This window comes from Ambystoma mexicanum, chromosome 2p (genome assembly GCF_040938575.1).
Source record: "Ambystoma mexicanum isolate Mex_15411 chromosome 2p, UKY_AmexF1_1, whole genome shotgun sequence".
Taxonomy (NCBI): Eukaryota; Metazoa; Chordata; class Amphibia; order Caudata; family Ambystomatidae; genus Ambystoma; species Ambystoma mexicanum.
Window position 1 is genome coordinate 1,100,007,220 of NC_090923.1, and position 25,436 is coordinate 1,100,032,655.

At 48.4% G+C, this 25,436-nt stretch overlaps 1 protein-coding gene across 2 annotated transcripts in view; it reads left to right on the forward strand.

Moving 5' to 3' along the window:
- Positions 1–25,436, forward strand: part of TRPT1 (tRNA phosphotransferase 1) — a 281,545-nt gene that overhangs the window by 141,330 nt on the left and 114,779 nt on the right. The window contains exon 7 of one of the 2 annotated variants that reach the window (XM_069645097.1): positions 16,911–17,021. The exons of the other annotated variant lie outside the window; for it this stretch is intronic. Coding sequence (XP_069501198.1) covers positions 16,911–17,021 — 111 coding nt within the window. The remainder of the gene's footprint in view (positions 1–16,910; positions 17,022–25,436) is intronic. 2 annotated transcript variants of the gene reach the window in all.

A 25,436-nucleotide genomic window follows, 5' to 3' on the forward strand; every position in this document is an offset into this window, starting at 1 on the left:
TATGATAGTGTGTGTGTGGTCAGGTGCTGTGAGGTCGAGGCTGCCATAAATCCGGCCGGCGCCACCTGGTCGTGAGTGTTAAACTGTTCGGAACCGGGAATTGGAGGGGTTAGGGAGGGGGTTACAGGATAATTTGGCAAATAGCCAGGTTTTAAGGACTTTTTTGATGGAAAGGCAGTTCTCTGTGTGGCGGCTGTGCAGAGGAAGAGTGTTCATGATGGTGGGAGCTAGGATAGAGAAGGCCGAGCTGCCAACTCTGGTGGAGTGGTAAGGGGGAATAGCGAAGAGGAGAGCTGAGCCCGATTAGAGGTTTCTGGGGGTTTCTGGAGGTTTCTGGGGGGTTTGTAGTGGATGATTTGTTCCAGTGTAGTCCTCTGAGTGCAGGGGTGATATGTTGTCTGGGCGAGAGGGCAAGGAGTAGTCTGGCTGCTGAGTTTTGGATTTGTTGGAGTTTCCTGAGCTGGCGTGCTGGGACACCAGTTGGTGTAGTCAATGCAGGAGATGATGACGACCAGTATTGCAGAGACTCTTTGAGGATAGGAAAAATAGGGAAAGATTCATTTTAGGAGCGTGGGTGCAAGTGGCAGGTTCTGGATACAGAGTTGATGTGTCTGGCGAGAGATCGATCTGTACCCATGATGCATCCAAGATTTTTAACTGAGGTGGAGGTGGCAGATGGGGCTCCCAGGGCTATTGGTGTTAGGCAGAAACCTGTGCAGTTCCCTTAGGGACCACTGCAAAAGATTTAAGACTACAGGTGTTTGGCAGTAAACCCATTTGGTAGCAGTCTGTACCACACAGATTCACTTGGTAGCTGTGGCTGAGCAGTCAGACTTCCCTCAAGAAGAGTTAGGCAGTATGTGTTAAGAAAGGAAGAAGGCAATGTGCACGGAATCGCACAGTGTACAACTTTGAATCTAAATATGTGCATACAATACCCAAGACTTGTGTATACTAAAACCCAAGAGTACAAATAGAGTGAAACAATAATACCAATATATGAAAAGGGATGTGGGGTAAGCACTTAGAACCTCCTTATGACTGAAAGGAAAGTCGGCAAACTCCTTACCCACTATGCTATTACAGATACTGACAGCGCTAAGCCCACGTAGAGGGCAAGCAAGCACAGGATCTGTGAGCAGACACTCTGGATGATACTGAATAACGAACTTAGAAACAGTACTCACGAGGACCGGAAAGACCACTTGAATGTCAGTAAACTCACGAACCCATTTGATCAAACAGGGACCCTGAAGGCTATAACAGCAATGGGTGGAGGAAACTAAATCCATAAGACCCTAGTCAAGGGGCAAGTAGGAATAGTGATTATAAAATAGAGAGGAAAACAAAAGGGCATTCACATTGGGACTAGTTACAATAACACCCACACCTAATAATCAATGGGAAATAAATGCAGAAGTAAGGATCAGGAGCAGGGAAAATGATATCACAAAAGGAAACCTTAAGGCAGGAAGCTAAATCTATAAAGGGAAAGACTAAAGCATCAAGTTTTTCAGTAACAAAGGACAGCAACAAAGAAACAGAGAACACAGGCAAATTGGGCAGCATCAAAGGGTAAAGCACAGAGAAAGGCTGCCTGCAGACAGAGGAAGACAGAAAGGGAAATCCAGAAAGCAGAAATCAATTAAGCACAAAAATCCGAAATCCAGGGCAGAGGAACAAGAAACAGGAACTAGGAACTAAGCACAAAAGCTAGGAACAAGGAACAAGGGACCAGTCACAACAGGAACACTGCAACAATGACCAGCGCTGGACTGAAGCAAACTGAGGCTTTTAAAGCTGCTTAACGAGCACACCCCTCAGGTGTGCCGCCTGCTGCACCTGCAGCCACAGGTGTTGCCTATCCTCCACCCAGCCTTGTCCTGCAAGGGAGGAGGTGAAGCAGTGAGCCAGGCATTCTGGGAAGCATAGTCATTTGATTAAAGTAGCATGCTGGCTGCCAAAAACCTGGAATGGATCCGGAAGGGAAGTAACTTGGAAAATAAGGTTTTAGCGCTCCAAATTCATCAGAACACTGTAGCATAAGGTTTGGAGGAAATGTCCAGTAGGGAATAAACCCCAAAACATGCCCCCAAGTGGCAGGAACGGGAGCGAAAGGAGCGAGCCGTGACACTATACCCCCTCCCACGGCCGACTCCAGGCGGCCGTTACCCGCACAAAACATCTTCCTTCCATGACAGGAGCGCTTTGTCTTCGGAGGTATCACTGACGGAAACGATGACCCACGGGCAGAAGCAGAGGGACTGGAATGAATAGAATCAGGCCGCAGTCTAAAAGAGCCATAGGCAGATTTTCAGTGAGGAAGAGACTCATGGGTCGAAGAAAGGCATGAAGGACTTGCAGGACCCGAAGCAGAGTTGGAAGGTCCAGGAAGCTCAGTCTCTGGGAGCGAACACTCATACATCATTGAAGAAGGAGGCAGGCTGGTGCAACATGCTTTGGACAATGGTAGATGCTCTGGTAGCCTCCCTGCTGAGAGCGGACACACAGGAGGTGAGAAAATAGCAGGTTTCAGGAAATGTTCATGTTCAGAAAAAGAAGGTGGCGACCGAGGTAGAGGTTCGGATCTTCTCTCATCATTCATCTGGTTAAAGGCCTGTGGTTGAGGGTGACCAAGGTTCGACTGCATCTGTCCCACGCCTTGGGGGCCTGGAAGTCCAATGGGTTGTACGAGGCTGGCACTCCTGGTGTCAGTCATGTAGCCACCTTGTTGCACGTGGGATACAACCGCAGGGACGTTTGGCATACCGATAGGAGTGATAGACGCTGTACTTGGTACATCAGGCACACTCGCAGCAGGAGCAATAGCAGGCACATCTTGAACTGCAGCAGTCATACCCTTCCTTTGGCTACTAGCACCCGGATGGTGCAGCAGTTGGGGGGCCGTGCCCGTCCCCTCCCTCAGGCTCATGTGGGATCCGGCAACAAAAGGGCTGTCAAGCGGCTTATCCAAACCGGCCCCCAAATGTGAACCGTCCAGCCCGTTATCCTGGTTGGCTACTTGTTCGGTGTCTGGGCCATGGCGGATGGTATCCGTCTCCCTCTCGTAACACTCAGGCAAATCCAACGGCCTTGCATGTAAGGCCCTCCCGAGTCGTGATCCAGCTTGATGTTTCTGGCAGAAGTCTCAGACTCAGATGTTGCATATGCGGGAGGTGCTGATTCTACAGTCAAGCAGTTGGGAGAATCAATTTGTGCAAAAGGCTGACCTTCTGGTGATCCTCCTTAAGCATAAGAAGGGCAGGTTGGACGTTCATCTGTAATAAATGGTTGGGATTCAGGAGGTAACTCTGAAGTAGATGAATCTGCAACATGATCAGACAGAGTAGACAGGTACACCTCCGATATTGGCAGCGAGGCTGAGCAGGATACAGGTCTTTCATGAACTGAAGCCAAATTAGCAGTAGGCTCTGGGACCGGAGACAGGCACTCAGGATGTGCTACCGGAGGCTCCATGGCTGAAGGATAATCCGCTGGATGAGTCACTGTAGCCGAAAACAGGCATGCCAGAGGAAATTCAGAGGCTGAGGGCATGCAAGCTGGAGCCGTCTCGTTAGCTGAAGACAAACTTGTCAAGGTCTTTGGCTCTGACCACGTACATGGTGAAGGCTCTTGAGTGACTGGCAGACATAGCAATTGTTCATTGATTGAAGACACGTTTGACAACGATGACTGCAGAGCCGTGGACTGGATAATCGAAGAGTCAATAGTTGTAGGAGGACAGACTGAAGTCCCAGAAGTCGACAGGCACATTTGTGGCTCAGGAATGGAAAGCACCTTTAGGGCGGTTGACTCCTTGGCACCAATAACCAAAGACTGAGCTGTACCCATGCCGTCCCTCTCCTTAGTGGATGACACAGAGTCTCTTCCTTTGTAGAAGTCAAAATCAACCAGAGGAATCACGATAGTAAAGTCTCTGTTAATCAGGATTTCGTCAAATGTCCATTCCTCTGTCTTAGCTTCTGAAAGTGGCATATTAACAATCAACAGTTCAGGAATTGCCTGCTGGGTCTTTGGTTCAGTATAATGTGGAATGAGTCCATCAAAACATGAATTTTGTACTGTCTTTGACTGTTGATTGTGACAAAAATTGGCAGAAGAAGGAGCGAACACAGAGGTAGCATCGTTTTCCACATCAGCTTGGAAGTCTACTTCAGTCTCAGCAGCTAGATCAAGGGCAGAACCTAAGCCTACAGTAGTGACTGATTCTGTGTATGCCACCATTGTGGATTGTGTTTGGGAATCAGAAGCATGTATGTGTTCAAGCTCAGAATTATGACAGACCGCTACACAGGAAATCTTAGGTAAAGGAGTGGCTTGTAAATCTTCAGCTAACGACAATTCCTGACAAACAGTAGAACAATTGTCAGAACCTGTGCCCTGAATAAGTGCTGTGCTAGAAAGAGGACTTTCACTCCCAATAGATTTTTCATATTGACAAGTATCATGACCTACAAAAACTTCCGCACTCAGGGATTGAACAGTATTCACTTCATCAACGGATAAAGTTTGAGGTGTATTCAGAAAAGACCGTAAGGTTTTATTCTCCTCTAGTAAAGTAATGTATTCTTGTTTTAACTCCTCAAGTTCAGCTTTTAGCATGCCCCGCCTTAACTGTACATCCCTATCAGTAGGCACAGGGGAAGGCATGGTAGCATCAGGGCTGGGTCCTGCCCTAGCCATCCGGATGTGCACTGATTGTACATTGTCATTTACTGCTTGCAGGTTTTGTGATCTATACTCTCTCTTACCGACTTGGTCTGTGTTACCCTTAAGCAGACTACTGACATCAGACCTCTTGACATTAGGAACTACAGTAAGTACTTGTGCAGAGGAGTAAGCAGTAGACTGAGGGCTGAAAACAGAAGATATGCTATGAACCCCTCCATTCTTTATGTTTGAATCATGAAACTGTTCAATCTGAGGTAAAGCACAACCGGAATCATGGGGTTCAACAACAGACATACTTGTGTGTAGTAAATCTAACAGTGTGTTGTTTTCCGCTGCTAAGGCTTGTGCGGACATAGAATCTGGATCAAAATTAAAGACAGAACTAGGATCAGGCAATGTACGATGGGCCATCCTGTGGATAAAATACTTTGCACGTAAGTACCCATTTGTAACAAGGAGTTCATTTAAGTCAGGATCAATGATTTGATTGCCACAGGTAAACTTAAGGGAAGCTTTCTGTACAAACTTGTTAGTGGCCTTGCTGCCTTTCTTTCTTAAACTGGCCATATTCAAACGGGAATAACGGTTGGTCATTCTGTTAAGAAAGGAAAAAGGCAATGTGCACGGAATCGCACAGTGTACAACTTTGAATCTAAATATGTGCATACAATACCCAAGACTTGTGTATACTAAAACCCAGGAGTACAAATAGAGTGAAACAATAATACCAATATATGAAAAGGGATGTGGGGTAAGCACTTAGAACCTCCTTATGACTGAAAGGAAAGTCGGCAAACTCCTTACCCACTATGCTATTACAGATACTGACAGCGCTAAGCCCACGTAGAGGGCAAGCAAGCACAGGATCTGTGAGCTGACACTCTGGATGATACTGAATAAGGAACTTAGAAACAGTACTCACGAGGACCGGAAATACCACTTGAATGTCAGTAAACTCACGAACCCAGTTGATCAAACAGGGACCCTGAAGGCTATAACAGCAATGGGTGGAGGAAACTAAATACATAAGACCCTAGTCAAGGGGCAAGTAGGAATAGTGATTATAAAATAGAGAGGAAAACAAAAGGGCATTCACACTGGGACTAGTTACAATAACACCCACACCTAATAATCAATGGGAAATAAATGCAGAAGTGCGATGGAAAACATGGAATGGATCCCAATAGAAAGTAAGGATCAGGAGCAGGGAAAATGATATCACAAAAGGAAACCTTAAGGCAGGAAGCTAAATCTATAAAGGGAAAGACTAAAGCATCAAGTTTTTCAGTAACAAAGGACAGCAACAAAGAAACAGAGAACACAGGCAAATTGGGCAGCATCAAAGGGTAAAGCACAGAGAAAGGCTGCCTGCAGACAGAGGAAGACAGAAAGGGAAATCCAGAAAGCAGAAATCAATTAAGCACAAAAATCCGAAATCCAGGGCAGAGGAACAAGAAACAGGAACTAGGAACTAGGCACAAAAGCTAGGAGCAAGGGACCAGTCACAACAGGAACACTGCAACAATGACCAGCGCTGGACTGAAGCAAACTGAGGCTTTTAAAGCTGCTTAACGAGCACACCCCTCAGGTGTGCCGCCTGCTGCACCTGCAGCCACAGGTGTTGCCTATCCTCCACCCAGCCTTGTCCTGCAAGGGAGGAGGTGAAGCAGTGAGCCAGGCATTCTGGGAAGCATAGTCATTTGATTAAAGTAGCATGCTGGCTGCCAAAAACCTGGAATGGATCCGGAAGGGAAGTAACTTGGAAAATAAGGTTTTAGCGCTCCAAATTCATCAGAACACTGTAGCATAAGGTTCGGAGGAAATGTCCAGTAGGGAATAAACCCCAAAACATGCCCCCAAGTGGCAGGAACGGGAGCGAAGGGAGCGAGCCGTGACAGTATGCAGAGTATACACAATAGGTACAGAGACACAGTAGCACAAGCAAACACTGACCAGAGCTTTGGTGTAAAAGTATATAATTATTTATTTAAAGAAACACTAGTAAATTACACTAGCAAAAAGAGGTAAGTAAATTCAGCACACAGTCACTATCATATATATACAACCCTATTCACTTATTAGACAAGTCTTAGTGAGAAACACCCCTTATTTTCAGACCGAGGTGAGCGCTTAACATAAGATCGCACTCAAGTTATAAAGAAAGGGAGGGAAAAAGGAAGAGTTAAGGAAGCACACAAGTTTCAATTACTTTTAAAAGAACCACAGTAAGGCAGGATAGGCAGAGTTTACTGGAGAGCAAGGAAGTCAATTGCAAGGCCCACTCTTGGAGAGAGCAAGCAGAAGGGGTCCAGGTTCACACAGTGGGATTATGCCCAAAGAGTCTTGTAGATAGTTCGCACAAAAAGGATGAAATTCAAGTCAGGAAAAGTTAGCTAGGTTGTCCCAGGCTAGCCCAGGTTAGAAAGTCGAGGCTTTACTGTCACCCGAACGATCTGTCGCAAGGGAAGCCAGGCGGGACACAGTACCTTAAGTGTGAAGGAAGCTCCAGCGGGGGCAGTTGTTCCTGGCAGCGGGTGCAAGTCGGTGTTTCGTCCAGAGGAAGAAGAGGTCTCGCCGTGGAGGAAAGATGAAGGTCGTTGCACTGCCAGGGAAGAAACCAGCCGCTGAGTCCTCCGGTTAAAGGGTACTACCCTTCTCTTCGCGGTAGTGGTATTCCGGTTGCCGGGGTGCTTGGCACAGGCAAGGCGGCAACAAGATGCTCCAGGAAGGTGAAAAGAAGGCAAAACTGGTTATCCCCACCAGTCAAAGGAAGAAGACTCTCCGGACTGGAGATCTCCTCTGTCGTCGGGCGAAAAGTGGTGAGACGGTTCAGCAGGGCTCCACCAGTGGTGTCGTCGTTGCAGGTCGGCTCAGCTTCTCCCTCCTCGGATTCTTAGGTCCTGTGGCGACTTCTGAAGTTCCAGTCCCCAAAGCCCTGCTTTTATGCAGCACACCCCCATTCAGTCAGCCTAGCTGTCAATCAAACATGCTAAGTGGTCAGCCGGCTGGCTCACCACTTGGGGCCAATCACACAAGAGTGCGACTTGAGTTACCAAGGTAACTCAGTCCAGGGTGCCTAAACCCCCTCCCACACCCCCTGTGGTACCCAGACAGAGTGCCACCACTTTTGGAGGCTTCTGTGGAGAAGCCCACCAAAAAGTGGAACAAAGGGCTCGACTTGGGTTGGAGTCACAGAAGCGAACACAAACGCCATTTTAGAATCGAGTTCTGGCAAAAAATACCAACCGGTGAATTAATATTAAATAAATAAACCGGCAGTATGTTCGAGGCTATAAGAATTAAATAATTAAAGTTGGTAGCCTCGAACAATGGGAAAATCCTATAGAGAGATATTTGCGGTCGAATATGAAAAGTAGTATCCACTGCCACCAGCCAAAACTCGATCAGGGGGGACGGAGACGTGCCCCCTCGAACAACAGACCCCGGGGCAATCGAATTGTCCCGACCAGTACGTCCAAAAAATGATGGTTTGTACGGGTTTCTGTTCATAATTTGGGACTAGCAAAGCCAATGGTGACTTTACATGCCCTGGGAGACAGTAGTCAGTCCCAGGGTATGGAGTCTATGTTGGGGGGTCGCTACGACACCCCTGGGTTACGGCACGGAGGGTGCTGTGTAACCCACATCAAAAAAACACATGAGACCCTATGGAGTAAAAGACCCCATAGCCCATAAAACACATGGGCCCTCATTACGACCTTGGCGGAGAACCATGGTGCTATTAGCACCATGGTCCATGGCGCTAAGTTGCCAACTCCGCCATGGTGGTTGGCGGACTTACCGCCCCATTCCGACCTTGGCGGGGCGGTAAGTCCCCAATCCCCATTTACCCTTCCCCATTCCCATTTTTGCCCCATAGGGCATAATGGGAGTGGGGAAGGCGTTAATTACGCCACCGTAAATTACGGTGGCGTAATTAACAACAAGGTCCCTTAGCGCCATGGATTTTAACACCTGCTAAAAGCAGGTGTTAAATCCGCCATGGCGCTACGGGAACTCGTACTCAGGCGGTAAGGGTCGGCGAAGTTTACGCCGGCGTAAACCCCTTACCGCCTGGGTCGTAATGAGGGCCATGGAAAGTTAAAGGAACACCTCAAATCATGTCTAAGAGTGGTAGCAAAAGAATCTCACTCTTAGCAGGAGAGAAAAAATAAACCCCAAAAATCCAGCAAAGCTGCTGGGGGACTCACTAGGTTTGGGAAATTAGCTTTACAGAGAATTCTCCCTAACAATTGGCCATGGTAATGTTTGGGGAATCAGAGCAGTTTTGCTGCGTATTCGGATTTCTGATTTGTCCGGGTTCAGGATTAGGTGGTTGGTCATCATCAATAGGTCAATATCCGAGAGGCAAGTGGCGAGGTCGGGTGGTTTGGAGGGTGGACTGTTGGGAATTTTGAAAATAATCTGTGTGTCTGTATAATTCTAGCAGGTAAGGTTGTGAGAGCGGATGCGAGCTGGCAGTGGGTTTAGGTAGAGGTTGAAGTGAAGGGGTGAAAGGGAGGACCATTGTGTCACCCCTTTTGAGATTGGGTAAAGGGTGGGGGAGAAAGGTGCAAGGAGAAGAATTTGTGAGCGATTGGAAATAATAGGTAATCCAATTAAGGGCGGATTCTTTGGTATCTAGGGTAAGGAGCTTGCTCCTTCCAATTCCCGGTTCCCGAGTATTGTATGTTGGATGGTATTAAAGACCATGGATAGTTCCAGGAGGATGAGTGCAGCACACCCTTATGAATCGGCAGTTCTTTTTTGGTCATCCCAGATAGAGACCAGAGAGGATTCAGTTCCACAGAAGGGTTGGAACCCTGATTGGGCTGGATCAAGGAGTCTATTGGCTTGTGACAAGAAGCCAAGATGCCTATTTAACACCGGGTCAATTAGTTTAGCAGTGAAGTGGGTGTTGGAGATTGAGTTGGCTTGATGGGGAGAGTGGGTCGAGACTGGGTATTTTGAGTACTGTTGACATGAGAGGTTTTAAAAGCCTCTGAGATGGTGCCAGATGAGTGATTTATTTATTATGGAGCGGGCTACTCGACCAGCACAGGTGAGGGAGGGTAAGGATCTTTTTTCGAAAGGGTGGTGGGCAAGGATCTCCAGGCGAGCTCGAGAGTCGGCTAAGTGCTAGTAGGTTGCAGAAATCGGCCTGGGAAAGATGTGTGAATGAAGGGAAAGTTGCTAGGAAGGGTGAGGAAAAGTTTGGGTTTGAGAGAGGGCCAGATGTAGATGGCAGGATCCAAGCTAGTTTTTTTAGGTGATGGTACGATGTCTTTCAAGCGCAACGTTATGAAAGTTCATCACAGTGAGCTTGTGAGTTAGGGGAGGGAAGGTTAGGCAACCCTTCCCCTTGGATTTTGTGGAGTTCCCTGCATGGATGTTTGGAATTCAGGTTTCAATTTGCATATTTGTTTTTTTTGGCTTTCTTGCTTTTGTACAAACATGCTCTGTTCAGTCTTGTGAGGATCGTTTTGTGTGGGGTAGGACTGGTCCTCCAGGTTTGCTCTAGGCGATGCTTGAGGGTTTTGAGAGCTTTGAGGGAAGGGTTGTACCACTTTTGGTGTGGGTTTGATCGTCCGGCGCAGCGACAGGTTGGTGTGAGGGGTGTCATAGCTTGGAAGAGAGTTCCGGTAATGTGTGAAAAAGGGAATTGGCCAGGACTGGATTGATGATGATTTTATTCCAGAGAGGGCGGGTGGCTCAGGTGGTTGAGGAAATGTTTGCTGGAAGTGGTGTGGAGGGGGAGTGGTGTTGCTGTGAGAAAGCTGTAGCGTGGTGATCAGGCCAGATGAGGGGCAAAGCAGGAATGGGGAGACTAGGCCTGATGTGCAAAATAGTGCATCAAGGGGGGCACTGCAAGGTGGGTCGGTGGGCAGTCAGTTCTGTTAGCCCAAGAGCTTACTGATTGTCGGTGACGGTGCGTGTCATGGTGTTGGCAGGAAAATCAAACCAGATGTTGAAGTCTTGTAGCAAAAAGAGTGTGGGGTGTTGGATCAGCATGATGGAGTCACACAGAGAGTCAGCAACATTCCGGTCATAGCCAGGTGGTATACATAGGAGAAGGAAGCTGTGGGTGACGGAAGGACTGCGGTGGAACTTAGCGAGAATAGATTTGCATTTAGTGTTGCAAGCTGGATTGTCGGTGGATATTACTGAACTGTGTTGTTTGTTGAGGATGGCTAGATTCTCTGCTCTGCTTGGCCTGTTATGTACGAACAGGTAGTAGCTAAGTGGGAAGGTCTTGAGTGCGATGGGGTTTAAGTCATCGGTAAACCAGGTTTCAGTGATGAAAAGGAAGTCTGGGTTTTTAGTGGCTATGAGGTCAAAGATGTGTTTATTTTTGGCGACTGATATGGGGTTGATGAGTACGCAGGATAGTGTGGGAGAATTCTGCTCTCTGGTCAGCATTGGGAGTGGTAGCGGGTTGAGCAGGGATGTCTGAGTGCAATGTGGGAAGTTCAGAAGGAGGGAGGGTAAGAGGGATATTGGTCTGGGAAGAGTGTTTTGAAGGCGATGTGAAAAGGGCTAGGGCAGGTTGGGGAGAGTAGGGGGGGGGGGAGCAGGAGTTGGTTTGGTGGCAGTCTGCAATGAGTACGGCCTGTGCAATTTGTGGGGCGCTTGAAGGGCAAAGGGGTGCGCAAAAGGGTAGGATGTTATGTTATGTTATTTTGCACTTATATTGCGCCTTATATACCATTGGTATGGTCTGAAGGCGCTGGTAGGTTGAACGCCCTAGGGAACCGAAGTTCAGATCAGTAGAGAGAGTCAAAGGTGCATGTGAGCACCGGGTATTTGTGCAGCTCGTGCGGTATTTGTGTAATAGCTGCTTCTTAGCGGTAGGTGTGGTGGTTGAGAGATCAGGAGAATGTGTTCGTTCTGGCAGGTTTTATCCAGAACGGCTGCGGCTGCGTTAGGTCTGAGGAGAACGCCTGGCTGGGGGGTGTGAAACCAGCAGTGTTTACTTAGAATGATGTGAAGTGAGCGGCAGATGTTGGTATGAGAACAGTTATACCGAATGGTGTCATAGTATCTCTGTGTTCTAGTTGGGTGGTGATGTAAAGGAGTGAGTAAACGTGGTGGTGTGATATGATGGGTTGTATGCTCTTTCAACGTTCTCTGTATTCCAAACCATACTATATACGTCACGCAATTCTATGCGCTCCAGTCCGTAGCGTGCACTCCTATCCACTCCATGCACCCCAGTCTGGTCTAATACACTCCGGTCTGCCCCGTGCATGCCCTCTTGTCCGCCCCACGCATGCGCTCTTGTCCGCCCCACGCATGCCCTCCTGTCTGCCTCACGCATGCACTCTTGTCTGCCCACGTATGCACTCTTGTCTGCCCCACGTATTCACTCATGTCTGCCTCATGCTCTACGCATTCAGTGGCTCTACGTATTCATCCATTCTATGCACTCATCAGTACTGGATGCATCTGTGCTCGTTCGTTCTACGTACTCGTCCGCTCTACGCCACATGTCAGTTCACTCAGGCCATTCGATCGCTCCAGGCACTTGTTCGCTTTATGCCCTCACGCGTACTATGCATTCACCTGTTTTACACACTCACCCCCTCTACGCACTCACCCCCCTCTACGCACTCACCCCCCTCTACGCACTCACCCCCCTCTACGCACTCACCCCCCTCTACGCACTCACCCCCCTCTACGCACTCACCCCCCCTACGCACTCACCCCCTCTACGCACTCACCCCCTCTACGCACTCACCCCCTCTACGCACTCACCCCCTCTACGCACTCACCCCCTCTACGCACTCACCCCCTCTACGCACTCACCCCCTCTACGCACTCATCCGCTCCACGCACTTATCCGCTCCACCCACTCATTCCCTCTCTGCACTCATCCGTTTTAGGCACTCGTGTTTTTCACGCATCCAACAGTAATAGCCTGTTCTATATATTCATCTCTACACTCATCTGTTCTATACCTTCATCTGCTCTGCATATTCATCCTCTTCATATACCCCTCTGCTCTATACATTCATCCGCTCCATACACCCTTCCGCTCCATACACCCTTCCGCTCCATACACCCATCCGCTCCATACACTCATCCGCATTCTACTCGCTTCTCTGAAATGTACGCATGGTTTGCTGATGGGGCTGTGTTGGCCGGGCTGGCTTGTGCTACGCTGAGGGTGGAGAAGTGTGAGTTAGGTGTCTGTGGGGGTGGGTTGCAGGGCAGTGAGGTGGTAGCCGATGGGCTGGTGCAACAGTGCCACAGGCGGGGTGATGGTGAGTTCAGCGGGGGAGGGGGTTATACTGTGAGATGACCTCTGGGATGTAAAGATGAGGTTGGGGGAGGGTTGCGTGCCAGCGAGCTGCCTGAGCTGCCTTATTTCTGTACGGGTGTGGGTAGTGGACGGGAGGGGTCGAGGGTGGAGTTCGAAGGGCGGGAGAGTTGTGGGAGGGGGGCTGGTGAGTACTGAAGGCGTTCTGGAGAGTGGCATGCCAGTGGACTGCCCAAGTCGCCTTTAGTATGGTGAAATGTCAGCTGCGAGGGGGGGTGGGCTGCTGTGAGAGGGGAGAAATTTGGGGCAGGGAAGGGGGATGAGTGATACATCCAGGGCCGGCAAGGCAGGGCGAGGAGGTAAAGCTAGAGTCATAGTCAAAGCTAGAGTCACCTAGAATCAACTTTGGCATAGCAATGGAAAGACACTCCGGTTCAACTTTGGAACAGCAATGGAAAAATTACCTAGAGTCATCTTTGGTAGAGCAATGGCAAACACTCTGATTTAACTTTGGTACAGTAATGGAAAATTGTCTAGGCACTGTGAGGGAGAACACTTGGATTTAACTAGGTTGGAGCAGTTGAAAACCCCCTAGAATTTACTTTAGAAGATCAATGTGAAAACCCCTAGAATTAACTTTGATGCAGCAAAGGCAGACACTCAGACTTAACTTTGGTACACTGATTGAACACCGCCCAGAATCAAAACTGGCACGCCGACGGAGCCCACCCAGATTCATATTTGGCACAGCAAAGGGAAGACACTCAGATTCAACTAGGACGAAGAATTAGAAAATCACCTAGATTCAATTTATGGTAGAGCAATGTGAAAACACTTAGATTCAACTTGGGCAACAATTTAAATGTGGCACAGCAATGGAAAGACACGCAGGTTCAACTAGGTCAAAGCAGTTGAAAACCACCTAGATTTAACTTTGGCACAGCAATAGAAACACCTAGATTTAACTTAGGAAGAGCAATGGGAAAACGCATAGATATAACTATGGAAACTGCAAAAGGAAGCACTCAGATTTGACTTTTGCACAGCAATGGACACACTCAGATTTAACTATATCAATGCAATAGAAGCACCTACATTACATTTAAGAGCAATAGGAAAACGCCTAGATATAACTTAGGCAGCAGCAAAGAAAAACAGTCAGATTTCAACTGTGGCACAGCAATGGACACACACGGTTTTAACTATGGCACATCACCGGTCTCCTCAAGCACAACTGGAGCGTCAGGGCTTGGTCTTACAGGCGTACGAAGGAGATTAACTGCTCATTTTTCAGGTAGCAAGGTCTTTACAATGAGTGTGTGGTACTAAGAATCGTCTGCCTGCATTCCTCTGCATCCTGCGACAAACATCTCATTGTCTATTCCTTTATTAATGGTTAAGGCAAAATGTAACTCCTCTGTGGAGAAGGAAGCAAGTTTGACTAGAGGTCAAGGAGGAGACTGGGGCTCTGGTCTGGTTCGTGTGGAGCCTGGGATGAAAATTTTGTTTCATTACCACCTGCCCCCTTCACACTGCGAGAGAAAAACCCAACTGGTGGGGCTTTCATCTACTGTGCCAGCACCGTAATGGCAGGGTGAAGAGGCTGGGCTAGACTCGAGCTAATCAAGGGATGAAATCCCACTCTGAAACTATATTCCACCGTCAAGGGATTGCCATTTAACTCACAACCTAATGAAGGCTTCACAGCTGTATTTAGTTCACATAAACAAAGAATACGATTTTCATAGTGTCCCATACTTATTAATTCTGTGTCTTTCTCAGTAGTGGCCGATATCATTAAGTTCGTTTGTTGGTCCTCCCAGACTCTTCAACCTGGTACCCAATTATGTGTTTTGATAGGTGGCAGGCGTCCTGCAATACTCCAGTAGTTGGACCTATGTGTGGGAACTTAAGTATTCTACTTGATAATGCTTGGGAATATATCTTGTGTTCGACAAGTATGATTCCTTAGGTGCGCAGTGCTTCTGGTGCACTTCCACAGGGACTATTTCACAAGAGAATTGCATCTTGTTCGTAAATGTATCATTCCTATATAAAAGCCCCAGTCAAAAACAGTGTTCGCAGGGCAGCAGAAGTTCTCGAAAAGAGGAGGCTATAGATGGGGTGGGGAACCCAGAGGATGCAACCTGTACTGCCTCTGGGGTCTGTATCACATAGCGGCTGGTGGTCTCTGGCCCTCAGGATCACTCCACTCCCATCCCCTAGCCTCACACATGTAACTTCCATCAAAGGCACCACACATGGTCTGATGCCAAAACCGAGATCTTTTAGTCCCCCGCCAACTTCTCTCAAAATATTACCTTTCCCCGTCTCCTTTCTTCAAGACGTCATCATCCCCTTTCCCCAAGCCCAAAACCTTACCGTTGACTTCAACTATGAAAGTAAACCCTAGCTGTCACCACAACAGCACCCTCGTCTCACTATCACTTGCTAAAACTCCTGTCACGTAGCAGAGCTAAAGCAATGAGACACTGACACAGAAAAGTGGCGGGTGTAATCAAAAGGTTTACGAACCTAAATAAATAACCGGTTCAACTCAAGATAATAAAACCAAATACTCTGAATATTTTTTCCTCAGAGTTTAAGAGATGATCAAGTCTCTGGAAAAAGCAATACGTTTCTTGAAGTAGTGGTAGACAGTCTCTCAGTATATGAGAACTATATAAAGTCTCTCCGTCGAGGGACATCCTGCCGTTTCCTGCCGTTTCCTGACATATAGGTCTTCTATGTGTACTATGGTTTCCTGTATTTTGTCCTGGTTGTTGATCTTGAAGAGGCTCTTGCTTCGAGGCCTTATGGCTTTGGGTCCCATCTCAGGCTGTGGCACCCAGACCCCTACTGGTGCCTATAAATGACCATGAGGGCCTGAGCCACTTGGACGGGTCTGGCTGGTGAATTTGATGGTTACCCTTTCTGTCCTGTCTGTGAAACTTCACCTTCTACCCCGGTATTCCCTACTCTGCCTCTTCAACTGGTTGCAATAGTCTCGTACCTAATGAGATCTGTGGTACCTGGACTCACCATATGCTATGTTGGCTCGCATGGGGTACCTCCAAATGCCATTCGTGTTTTCCTGGTAAATAACCTGCATATGTTACTCGCAAAGGCAAGGTTCTCCCTGTCACTTGCGGGGTGGCTCTCACACAGTCAACATTCCTTAAATTGTGGAAACGCAAGATGGTTATCCTAATGCAAGTCAGCATTTGAGGTGAGGGCAATGATGCTTATAAAAGGGGGTAGCGTGTACAGTCCTTTACTGAAGAGAGCCCTGTTACAAACCTCTTGGATATGAACTGGTGAAGGTGACCTTGAAAAAACCGGCAAAATAGACTGCTGCAACAACCTCTTCCTTGATCAGCAACTATACTAATGTGTTTCTCAATGTGTTCAATTTTTCCATTATCTCCATACCCTATCCAACTCCTCTTCTCTGTTCAGACAAGTCGATTATTGATCAACATATCAGCGATCCTTCTACTTTTCAAGCTCCTCATTCTGACATTTAAATCAGGACATGGCCTTGCTTTTCCCTACTGAACACATTTCACTGCCTCCCGTAACCCTACCCGGGCCTCATTGTACTGAAACCCCCACGTACAACCTCCCAATTCAGGTTTTTCGCCGTGCTGGCTCCCCACCTGCCTCTCCTCAGCCAGTCAGTCGCCAATTTCAATGTCTTTTAAAAGAGTCTCATTAATCACCTTTTCTGTCTTGAGTTATATCCCTGCAACAACGTGCCCCCTTAGACTGCCTAAAAACAAGATCTTTCTCACCCCTCTTCTACTTGAGTGGCTTGGGTACACTTTGAATGAAAGAAGCTGTGTTTGTGTGTAGAGTGCTTGAAAGGTGCGAAGTTTGTGAAAGTACGTGTTCAGGGTATGCTTCATATCAAAGGCACGGTGTCCTTCCTACTTCATCATACATTTCTTTCCTGCAGATGGACTGAAGTTTTACTCATCAGCCAATGGGGTCATCCTGACCCCTGGGGACGGTGATGGCTTCCTCCCTCCTCGATACTTCCAGAAGGTATTGCAGCTGAAGCCAAATCGTAAGTCCCCCTCTCCTCTCTTTAAATAAATCCCATCAATAGTCCCTTACAGCTTGGCGTTTGAGCGCGTCAATGACGCAACAGTTCACAGCACCTTTTGACTGGTCAGTACTGTCATTGCCTTATTCTGACTGGTCAGTAGGTCTCACTGCTTCACACTGAAGTGTTAACAATGCACATGTTATTTCTTGACTGGGCTTTAGGTGTATTTGCTTCACACTGTTGCACATACCATAACCTTGGCTAGGCCTCTTTACGGGTGTGGCAGTAATGATAAAACGACCAGTATTTTAGAAATACTGTACATTAGATCCACTGTGAGTGTTTAGCTTGGGCATTAGTCCATAGGCATACCACCACTGATACTATTCCAACCTAAGAGATGCAGTTATTTAAATTGTTAAAAACAAAAGTCCCCAGAACTTTTTAAGCATTTGTTTCTTTTAATAAAGGAAATCTCAGACCCATCATTTCACTACAGGAAAAAATGTCTGCACGGAGGCCCACAAAGTGTGTGAATATGCCCACCCCTTTGCAGTGTAATGCAGAGAAAGGGGCATTAATATTTCCCTGCATTCTAAAACACTGTACAGTAGCGCTATGATGCCCTCCTTAAATTACATTACTTACACTTTCCATACCATATGCAAGATGTTTTTACATGATGGATGCAGATTTACTGAAATAACACCAGCGATATTTGAGTAAATTCACCACCATTACCTCCATCATAGCTGTGAACTTGTAATGTGGGGGCACCCGCCGATTTTCACAGGCAGCAACGTTGATTACCACCAGTCCACTTGATGTCACTGCTGTACACTAGATTGTGCCTGGTGCCTACATGACCGTGATTGCGAGGCAAGATTTATCCTTCGCTTTACTGCCCAAGAATTTTTCCCTTTTGTTTTGGACGAGATACTGGTATCACAGGGAATGCCTGCTTTAATTTTCTGCAGTTCAACTCTGCCTGTGTTCATTTGGCTCGGCGGTTGAGCAATACAGAAGGATGTCTATTTCTAATGGGTTCTTTCCTGCCACAGATTTCTCATCTATGATATACCTATCCCAGCGCAGTCTTGAAACATTTCTGCCTCCAGGCGGTTCAGCGCTGTTCCGCGTCTCTTACGTCCAGCAACTCCACCCGCCGGATATTACATCGGGGCCAGCATATAAAGTGGTACGCCATGATCTCAGTTCCTTTTCTCTGCGCACTCTGTTTGCTAATCAGCTATATGCTCATCGAACTTCTTGGTTTTAAAAAACATAATGCCGAATACGTCGAAAGGCCACCGGGTTCAGGCTGTATGCAGATTGCGGCCGGCAGATGTCGGTCTCGGATCCGCTTCAGATCTACTTGCGCTGCTTGGGCGAGGACCACGACACCCAGGATTGTGGGTCCTGTTAGTCCATGCACCCAAATGCCTTAAGGGAACGGGCAGCAAAGATCTTCTTGTCGGTCCGCAAGGCAAAGGGCGAAGTTCCACATTCTCGGTCATAGTTGCACATGGCGGATCGACGCTCTCGGGGTCGGGTGGCTCTGCAAGTGGAGTAGGAAAAGGAGAAGCAGCAGCAGCATCGGAAGAGGTCATGCTCCCAGAGGGAGTCCTCTCATCGCCTTTCTTCTTACTCTTCAAATAAAATAGCCAACACTCTAAGGGTTCCCCCGAGCAGTCAGGACAGGTGCCTTTTCCGACCGAGTCCTTCAAGCCGGAGGTATGGGGGTGCTTCCACCAGAAGATGCTTGACATCTTTGCCAAGGCGCCGCTGGTGGTCGGCACAGGTGCCTTTTCCGACCAAGTCCTCCACGCCGGGGGTATGGGAGCGCTTCCACCAGAAGATGATTGGCATCTTCGCCAAGGCGCCCGCGGCGCAGGCCTCCGCACCTGTGGCACAGGCAGCAGCGCTGTCAGCTTTGACTGCGACGCCGAAGGGTCCCACAGCGCCTTCTGCAACCGATAGGGTTTCATCAGAGGACCACTCCCGCATGCCAAAGGACTCGGGCCTGGTCCAGAAGGAGAGCAAGGTCTCTCAGTGCAACCAGGCCCAGCAGCTGCAGATCTGGCAATGGCGTTGTCTTCGATGTCGTCAGCGCTTATTGCCGATGTGGACTCCACTGCTCTCCAGGAATTAGTCCCACTCCCTAGGGACGCCTTTATGTCAAAGATGTAGCACTTCTATGAAACCAGGTCCCTTTTCGGACTTGAACCCATGGGTTCTAGGGAAGCGAAAGACTTACCAGAGGAATTTTATGGGGGAGGTGAGGATGTACTGGACCTGGCGATATCACTACATAGGCAATATTTTTGGGGGATCATTTTTGGTGTTTTTGGGCGAAGGGGTTGCGGGGGTGTACCCTGCTCCTTTAAAAATAATATCGGTGCAAAGATGTGGTGATATTTTTGTATGCTGATATGTTTGCAGGGATATTAACACATGGAACCAACCTGACAGAGTTCCTGCAAGGGCCCAGCCGCATAGGCACTTCCCTTCGAGTTGGACATTTTACCAGCTCCCACCCCAGGTAAGCCTCATGCCACCTTCCAGCACCTGATGGCCAAGGTGGCCGATACTCTAGGGTTCTATGCTCTGTCCAGGTCCAGAGTTCAATATGAGCTCTGACATTCTGGAGGATGCCCAAAGAAGAAAACGATTCTGCCCTTTAATGTGGCAGTGGAGGACCCGGTATTGGAAGTCTTGGAAACACCTGCATCTGTTTCGGCAGTAGACAGGGACCTGGCGATGTAGCACTGTCCCGCTTCGTTGGACCCAGCTTTCCTTTCTGCCCACGCTTCACCTGAAAGCCTGGTGGTTCAGGCTGCGACAGTGAACCTGAAGACCTCCGCCTTTCCGTCTCTTCCTCCGGACAGCGGGAGTAAGAGGTTTGACGTGTGGGGCAAGAAGGTGTTTGCTTCAAGCAGTCTAGCACTGCGGGCCATGAAAGCCTCTTGTGCCATGGAGAAATTCTCCTTTTGCCTATGGCCGTCAATAGCCAATGCAGTGGAGTACGTCCAGGGAGAGATGAGGGATGGGTTTCTGTCCCTTGTCTTGAAAGTCAAGGAGGCGAAACCTCAGATGCTGCAATCTGGTCTGGACACTGCAGATTGCGTGGGCAGGTCCATGGCCACTAGCACAGTGGTCAGGTGCCATTCTTGGCTGTGAACGTCAGGGTTTTCTGTTGACATACAGACAAGGCTGTTAGACTTGCCTTTAGATGGGCAGAACCTTTTTGGGAGCAATGCTGACGACTCTCTCCAGAAGGTTCAGTCGTATAAGGTGACTACTAAGTCTTTAGGACTTGCAGTCCAGCAGTGTTCAACGCAGCCCTCTTCTCGGGGCAGGGGATTTCGCCCCTTTCCCGCCTTTGCCCAGATGGTGCGTGGACAACCTTCCCTTGGAAGGGGCCAAGGCAGGTGCTTCCCGAGATGTTGAGGAAGGGGTACCCAGCGGGGAGGTGTTGAAGTGGCCGTTGATCCCTCTGCCCCCCCCGCCCCCAGGGTGCTAAACCTCAGTGACGGGCTTCTTCACTTGTCACTGGTGGGATGGAGGCTCTCCTTGTTTAGCACGGAATGGTGAGAGACAACGTCCAACGCTTAGGCCTTACAGGTCATCCGTCAGGGTTATTGCCTCCCGTTTTTCCAGCACCCACTGTACCACAGTCCTCTGGCCACCCATTTGTCTCTGGATCCAATCCTCTTAGAGGAGGTCCATCAGCTTCTGGCGAAAAACATGATAAAACTGGTTCCATGCTCTGGGCAAGGGGGTGGTACTCCACTTATTTGGTGGGGCCGGAAATGGACTGAGGCTTGTGCCCCATTCTGGATCTGCGGCTGCTGAACTTAATCTTATTCAAGGACAAGTTCAAGATGGTTACTCTAGTTCAGATCCTGCAAGCCCTCGATCTGCAGGACTAGTTGGTTTCCCTGGATCTCCAGGACACCTACTTCCATGTGCCGATTATCTAAAGCAAAGGAAGTACTTTAGGTTCATAGTGGGCCAATAGCACAACCGGTTCATGGTCCTGCTGTTCGGTCTTTCACCAAACTGCTTCCAGTGGTAGTGGCTCACCTCAGGAGGGAAGGCATCGATGTCTTTCCCTACCTGGATGACTTGCTCATCTGAGCTCGCTCACCAGAGTTAGTGTCTAAGCATCTGCTCCGCACATGAACATCTTGAAGAGGCTTGTAATAAAGCTCAACTGAAGTAACCTACCTGAGTGTCCAAGGAGGCCGCTTTGTTACAGTTACACTGTTGAAAGAAATGTATCCACAAGCAGTCCTTTTATTATTTTTAAACATAAACCGAGCTACATAACTATATAATGCCCCGGCTGTCAGACGCTTGTTGAAAGGTCATCAGGGCACAGATTGGGCCTGGCGCAGATAAGGCAAAGTGCCCCTACTCTTGGATTGCCTTAATTATAGTGTGATCTAAGTAGAGTCTCGTCGGTTCGAGGCAGTAGGAGTAAGACATTAGACCTAATCAGTGCATGGCCGTGACCAGAGAATACAATCCCTCCAGGCCAGCAACCTCTCTTCCCACATCCTTGGCTAAACTTCATGGCTCACTTGCCCTCCCCTCTTCACTCTCATGCCGGCTTCCAACAATATTCTGTGTTGTAGAGATTACTTGAAAACTACCCAAAATATTACTGGGAAGCACTTGGACAAATAGAGAAATCCTTACAGAAATAATATTGTAGCAGTATTGTCTTCCATCTTGCGTGGGAGACTACAACTAACAGAATGCAATTTAGCCAGAGACCAAAAAAATGGCTATATAATTTCTCCAGCATTGGATCTTTCATGGATTCACGTGCTGTGAATATTTCCCGTTGTGAGGCTGGAAAACCTCAGTAATTTTAACCTAGCGTTTTCCTCTGGAAAACTTCGACACCTTAGTGTCCCATCGATGTCTTTTTTGGGTGCTTCAGGCTACACCAATAGGACGTCTGGTATACATAGCCCTGCCCCCCCCCTGGCTTCCCTTCAGATTTCAACCGTCTCCAAACAGTTGGGATCACCTTGTGTCTACTCTTCGTGTTCTACACATGCTTTTTGTACTTCGGCCATCATGTCGTCTGTGGCCCAGAAGAAAACGCGGTTTAGGCCTTGTGCAACCTGCGACCTAATGATGTTGTTCGAGGGGGACAGCCATGCTGATTGCCTGTATTGTCTTTACCCCAATCATTCGGCTGACGCCTGTCAGATCTGTCGTGGGTTTTCTGAGAAAACGCGGAAAAACTGCAACCGGCGGCTGATTTGTTGGCTCAACGAGGGCACTTACTCGGGTTCGAAGGTTTCGTCCCGGGGAAGCAAGTCTTTTGCTCTGGCGGTGAAGGATTCTACATAGCGGAGGGCGGTGTCCGCGGAACCCCCCGCCAAGAAGCAACACACAGAGGTGCTAGCGTCGGAGGTGGGGAGAGGTGGTTCCTCTGAATCCAGGTCGCATCGGTCCAAAGGTGAGTAGCTCTTTGCTGTCCAAGTCAGCAAGACCGGACAAGTCCAAGGGGTCGAGTGATAGGCCCGAAAAGTCTGCGTCGGTGGAGAAGAAGGCGAGGGTGAGAGAGTCCCCTTCGAAGCACTCGTCGTCTAAGGACCGGCATAGGTCCTCTTCCAGCCTAAATTCATCCAAACACCATTCTGGCACTTAAATCACGCGTCCTCCGTCGCTGGAGAAGACCAGGCCTGTGCAGGCCTTAGTACCAATGACAAGGTCATCGACCAAGGTTCTGTCGTCGACGATTGTGGTGTAATCCTCACTCCCTTCGTCGACGGGGGTGTCCTCGGCTCTGTCTACGGCCGTGACTGTCAGTGGCCCGCAATTGCTGTTGGCAGTGCAGCTGGAGACGGATGGTGGTTTGTTGCCGATGGGATATCTGTGGCAGTCTGGGGCCGTTGCTCCCGGTGGACATTCAACAAGATCCGGCTTCATATTCAGTGTCCTCGGGTCTGGAGGAGGAGCATGAACCAGGTTTCAATCCATCGGCGCTGGGTCTGCAGGAGGCAGGTCTGTCTACGTCGAGTGGGGATGGGGCGCCCCTGTACTCGTTGGTGAACCCTCACTCTCTGCTGTCCATGCAGGTGTTAAATACGCTCCAGTCGCTGTTGGGACAATTGGATGCATGACTTCCAGCGGCTCCGAGCCCAGTGGCTCCAGTGGTGCGCAGTGGGCCTGTTGATGCTCCTCGCCCAAGTCTCCCCAGGAATTCACCTCTGGTGCGGCTGCCATTGCCCTCGTCGTTGGGTTGGGCCTTCCACAAAGGCATCCAGAGGAAGGGGAGCTGGTCGATTCGGAGAGCAGCCCTCGAGACACGCTGTCGATGGTGTCATTGTCGCCCAAGGAGAGACGATACATGGGATACAAAACCGGAGGTGGAACCCCTTAGTAGCCCGGCTCAGCCATCTCCACCGGATGATATTGGGGCATTTCACGCTATAATGGCGAAAGCTTGCCAAGAATTTGCAGATAACAAGGGGGGTCCTGGGAGACTCTCTGCCAGACATGAGTCCTGGTTACAAGAGCCTTACCCAGAGTCTTTAGCTCACAATCTTTCACAGAGGAGAAATATCCCAAACATATCAGTCTTTGTCCTGCCCTGGGGCAGTCCAGCACCAAAATGCTAGACAATTCTCCTCTGAACAAGAGTACCAACAGCAACCCCAGACACGTGTTTTGGTCTGGTTGAACCTCATCAGTAGGGTGTAGCTGTGCCTCTCTAAGAATAGTGAGCAAGGGGTCCACGTTTGGATTCCCCTAGTAACTTAGACTGATATGTTTGGGATATTTTTTCTCTGTGAAAGATAGTGTGCTAAAGACTCTGGGTAAGTCTCTCGTAACCAGGACTAATGTCTGGCAGAGAGACTCCCAGGAACCCCCTTGTCAATTTGCCAAGAATTTGGCCTCGCTCCTGAGGAGGAGCGAAAAGACTGTTTTCTCTTGGATCACATGGGGAAGCGACGGAAGGCAGTCTTCTCGGTCCCCATTTTGGACCATGTGTGGCAGAAAGGCCTGTGCATGATACGCCATCCTTTTTCAGAACCAGCCGTGAAGGGGTGTCTGGAGAAGAAGTTTAAGGCACCTGAATTAACCCCCCCAAGTGCCTCATGTCTCAGCCCATGCTGGAATCGGTGATTTCAGCGGCGGCTAGTCGGAAGGCGAGGAGCCAATAGAAGTGTGTTACGCCCCCGGACAGTGAGGCCAGAAAACAAGATGCTTTTGGGAAGAAAGTCCTCACTGTGGGCGCTACGACAGTGAAAGCGGCGAATTCTTTTGCCATTACAAGGCATAAAATAAGCAGTATTTCATTGCGATTCATGATGTAATAATGATTATTTGCTTTTCATTTTGTAAATCATGTCGCACTAACTGCGACATGATTTCAGAGAAGATTAGTGCGTTTTGTAATTTCAGTCACCCAGCTCCAGGACAGCACATGGAAAAGCGGAGTCTCCGGCTGCTGGTGAACCCAAACGCTGACAGATGGAAACTGGAGAGTGTGGGAGCCCGTCAGTGTTTCTGGTCCTTCCTTGTAAGCAAAACTAGCCCTAAATAAATATTGACGGGGCTGCTTGCATGATGGGAATAAATGAATAGGCCCTTCTTTTAACTGTCTTTCTCTCTGCTCTAGTCCTTGCATTTTTCCCTTTCATTAAACTTTTGTTCCTTTGTCACCCTTTCTTGCTTTTCTACCCCCTCTGTGTTTGCTTTTCTCTCTATTTTATCCCTCTCTATAACCTTTTTAACTTCCCCTTCTTTCATCTGTTCCGATTTCACATGGTTTGATAAATCAAATGTCTTCTATTTTCCCCCTCTGTACATCTCTTCTTTGCCTACGAGCAATGAATGCCGCTCAGACTGCTGTGTGTTTGGAGGTGATAGCATTTTACATGCACACATGAGAGCCTATTGTGTGTGTGTATGCGCAAAGCTGTGATGCATGCAGAAAGCTGAGTGTGCATGCAAAAAGCTGAGGAACTTATGCATGCGAAAGTCTGCACTGCTCGGGGTAGATGATGCTGCAATGGTTGCACATACCAAGTCAATGAATACATCAAAATAAATTACTGCCAAATGTCACAGTCAGGGGCAAACGTGCAGAGCATGATAGTCTTCTTTTAATGTATGTTACTGCTTTCTGGGGGAACTCAATAGGCAATTAGGATATATACGTTTGTCCTCCATTGAGGGCAGGTTTATGACTTGCATGGCACTGTGCGCCAAAACACATGTAGATTCCGCTAAATTGCATAGGTATTGACATCACAGGAAGTGGTAAAGACCGTGGCATCACAGGTAGTATTTGACACGCAAGGGGTAAGTTACAGTACAAGAAGTTGCTATAATTAAGACAAGAGGCAAACAACTCTGATGTGCAATATGTCAACTGAAGGGATGTGGGGAATTTTTCGTTTT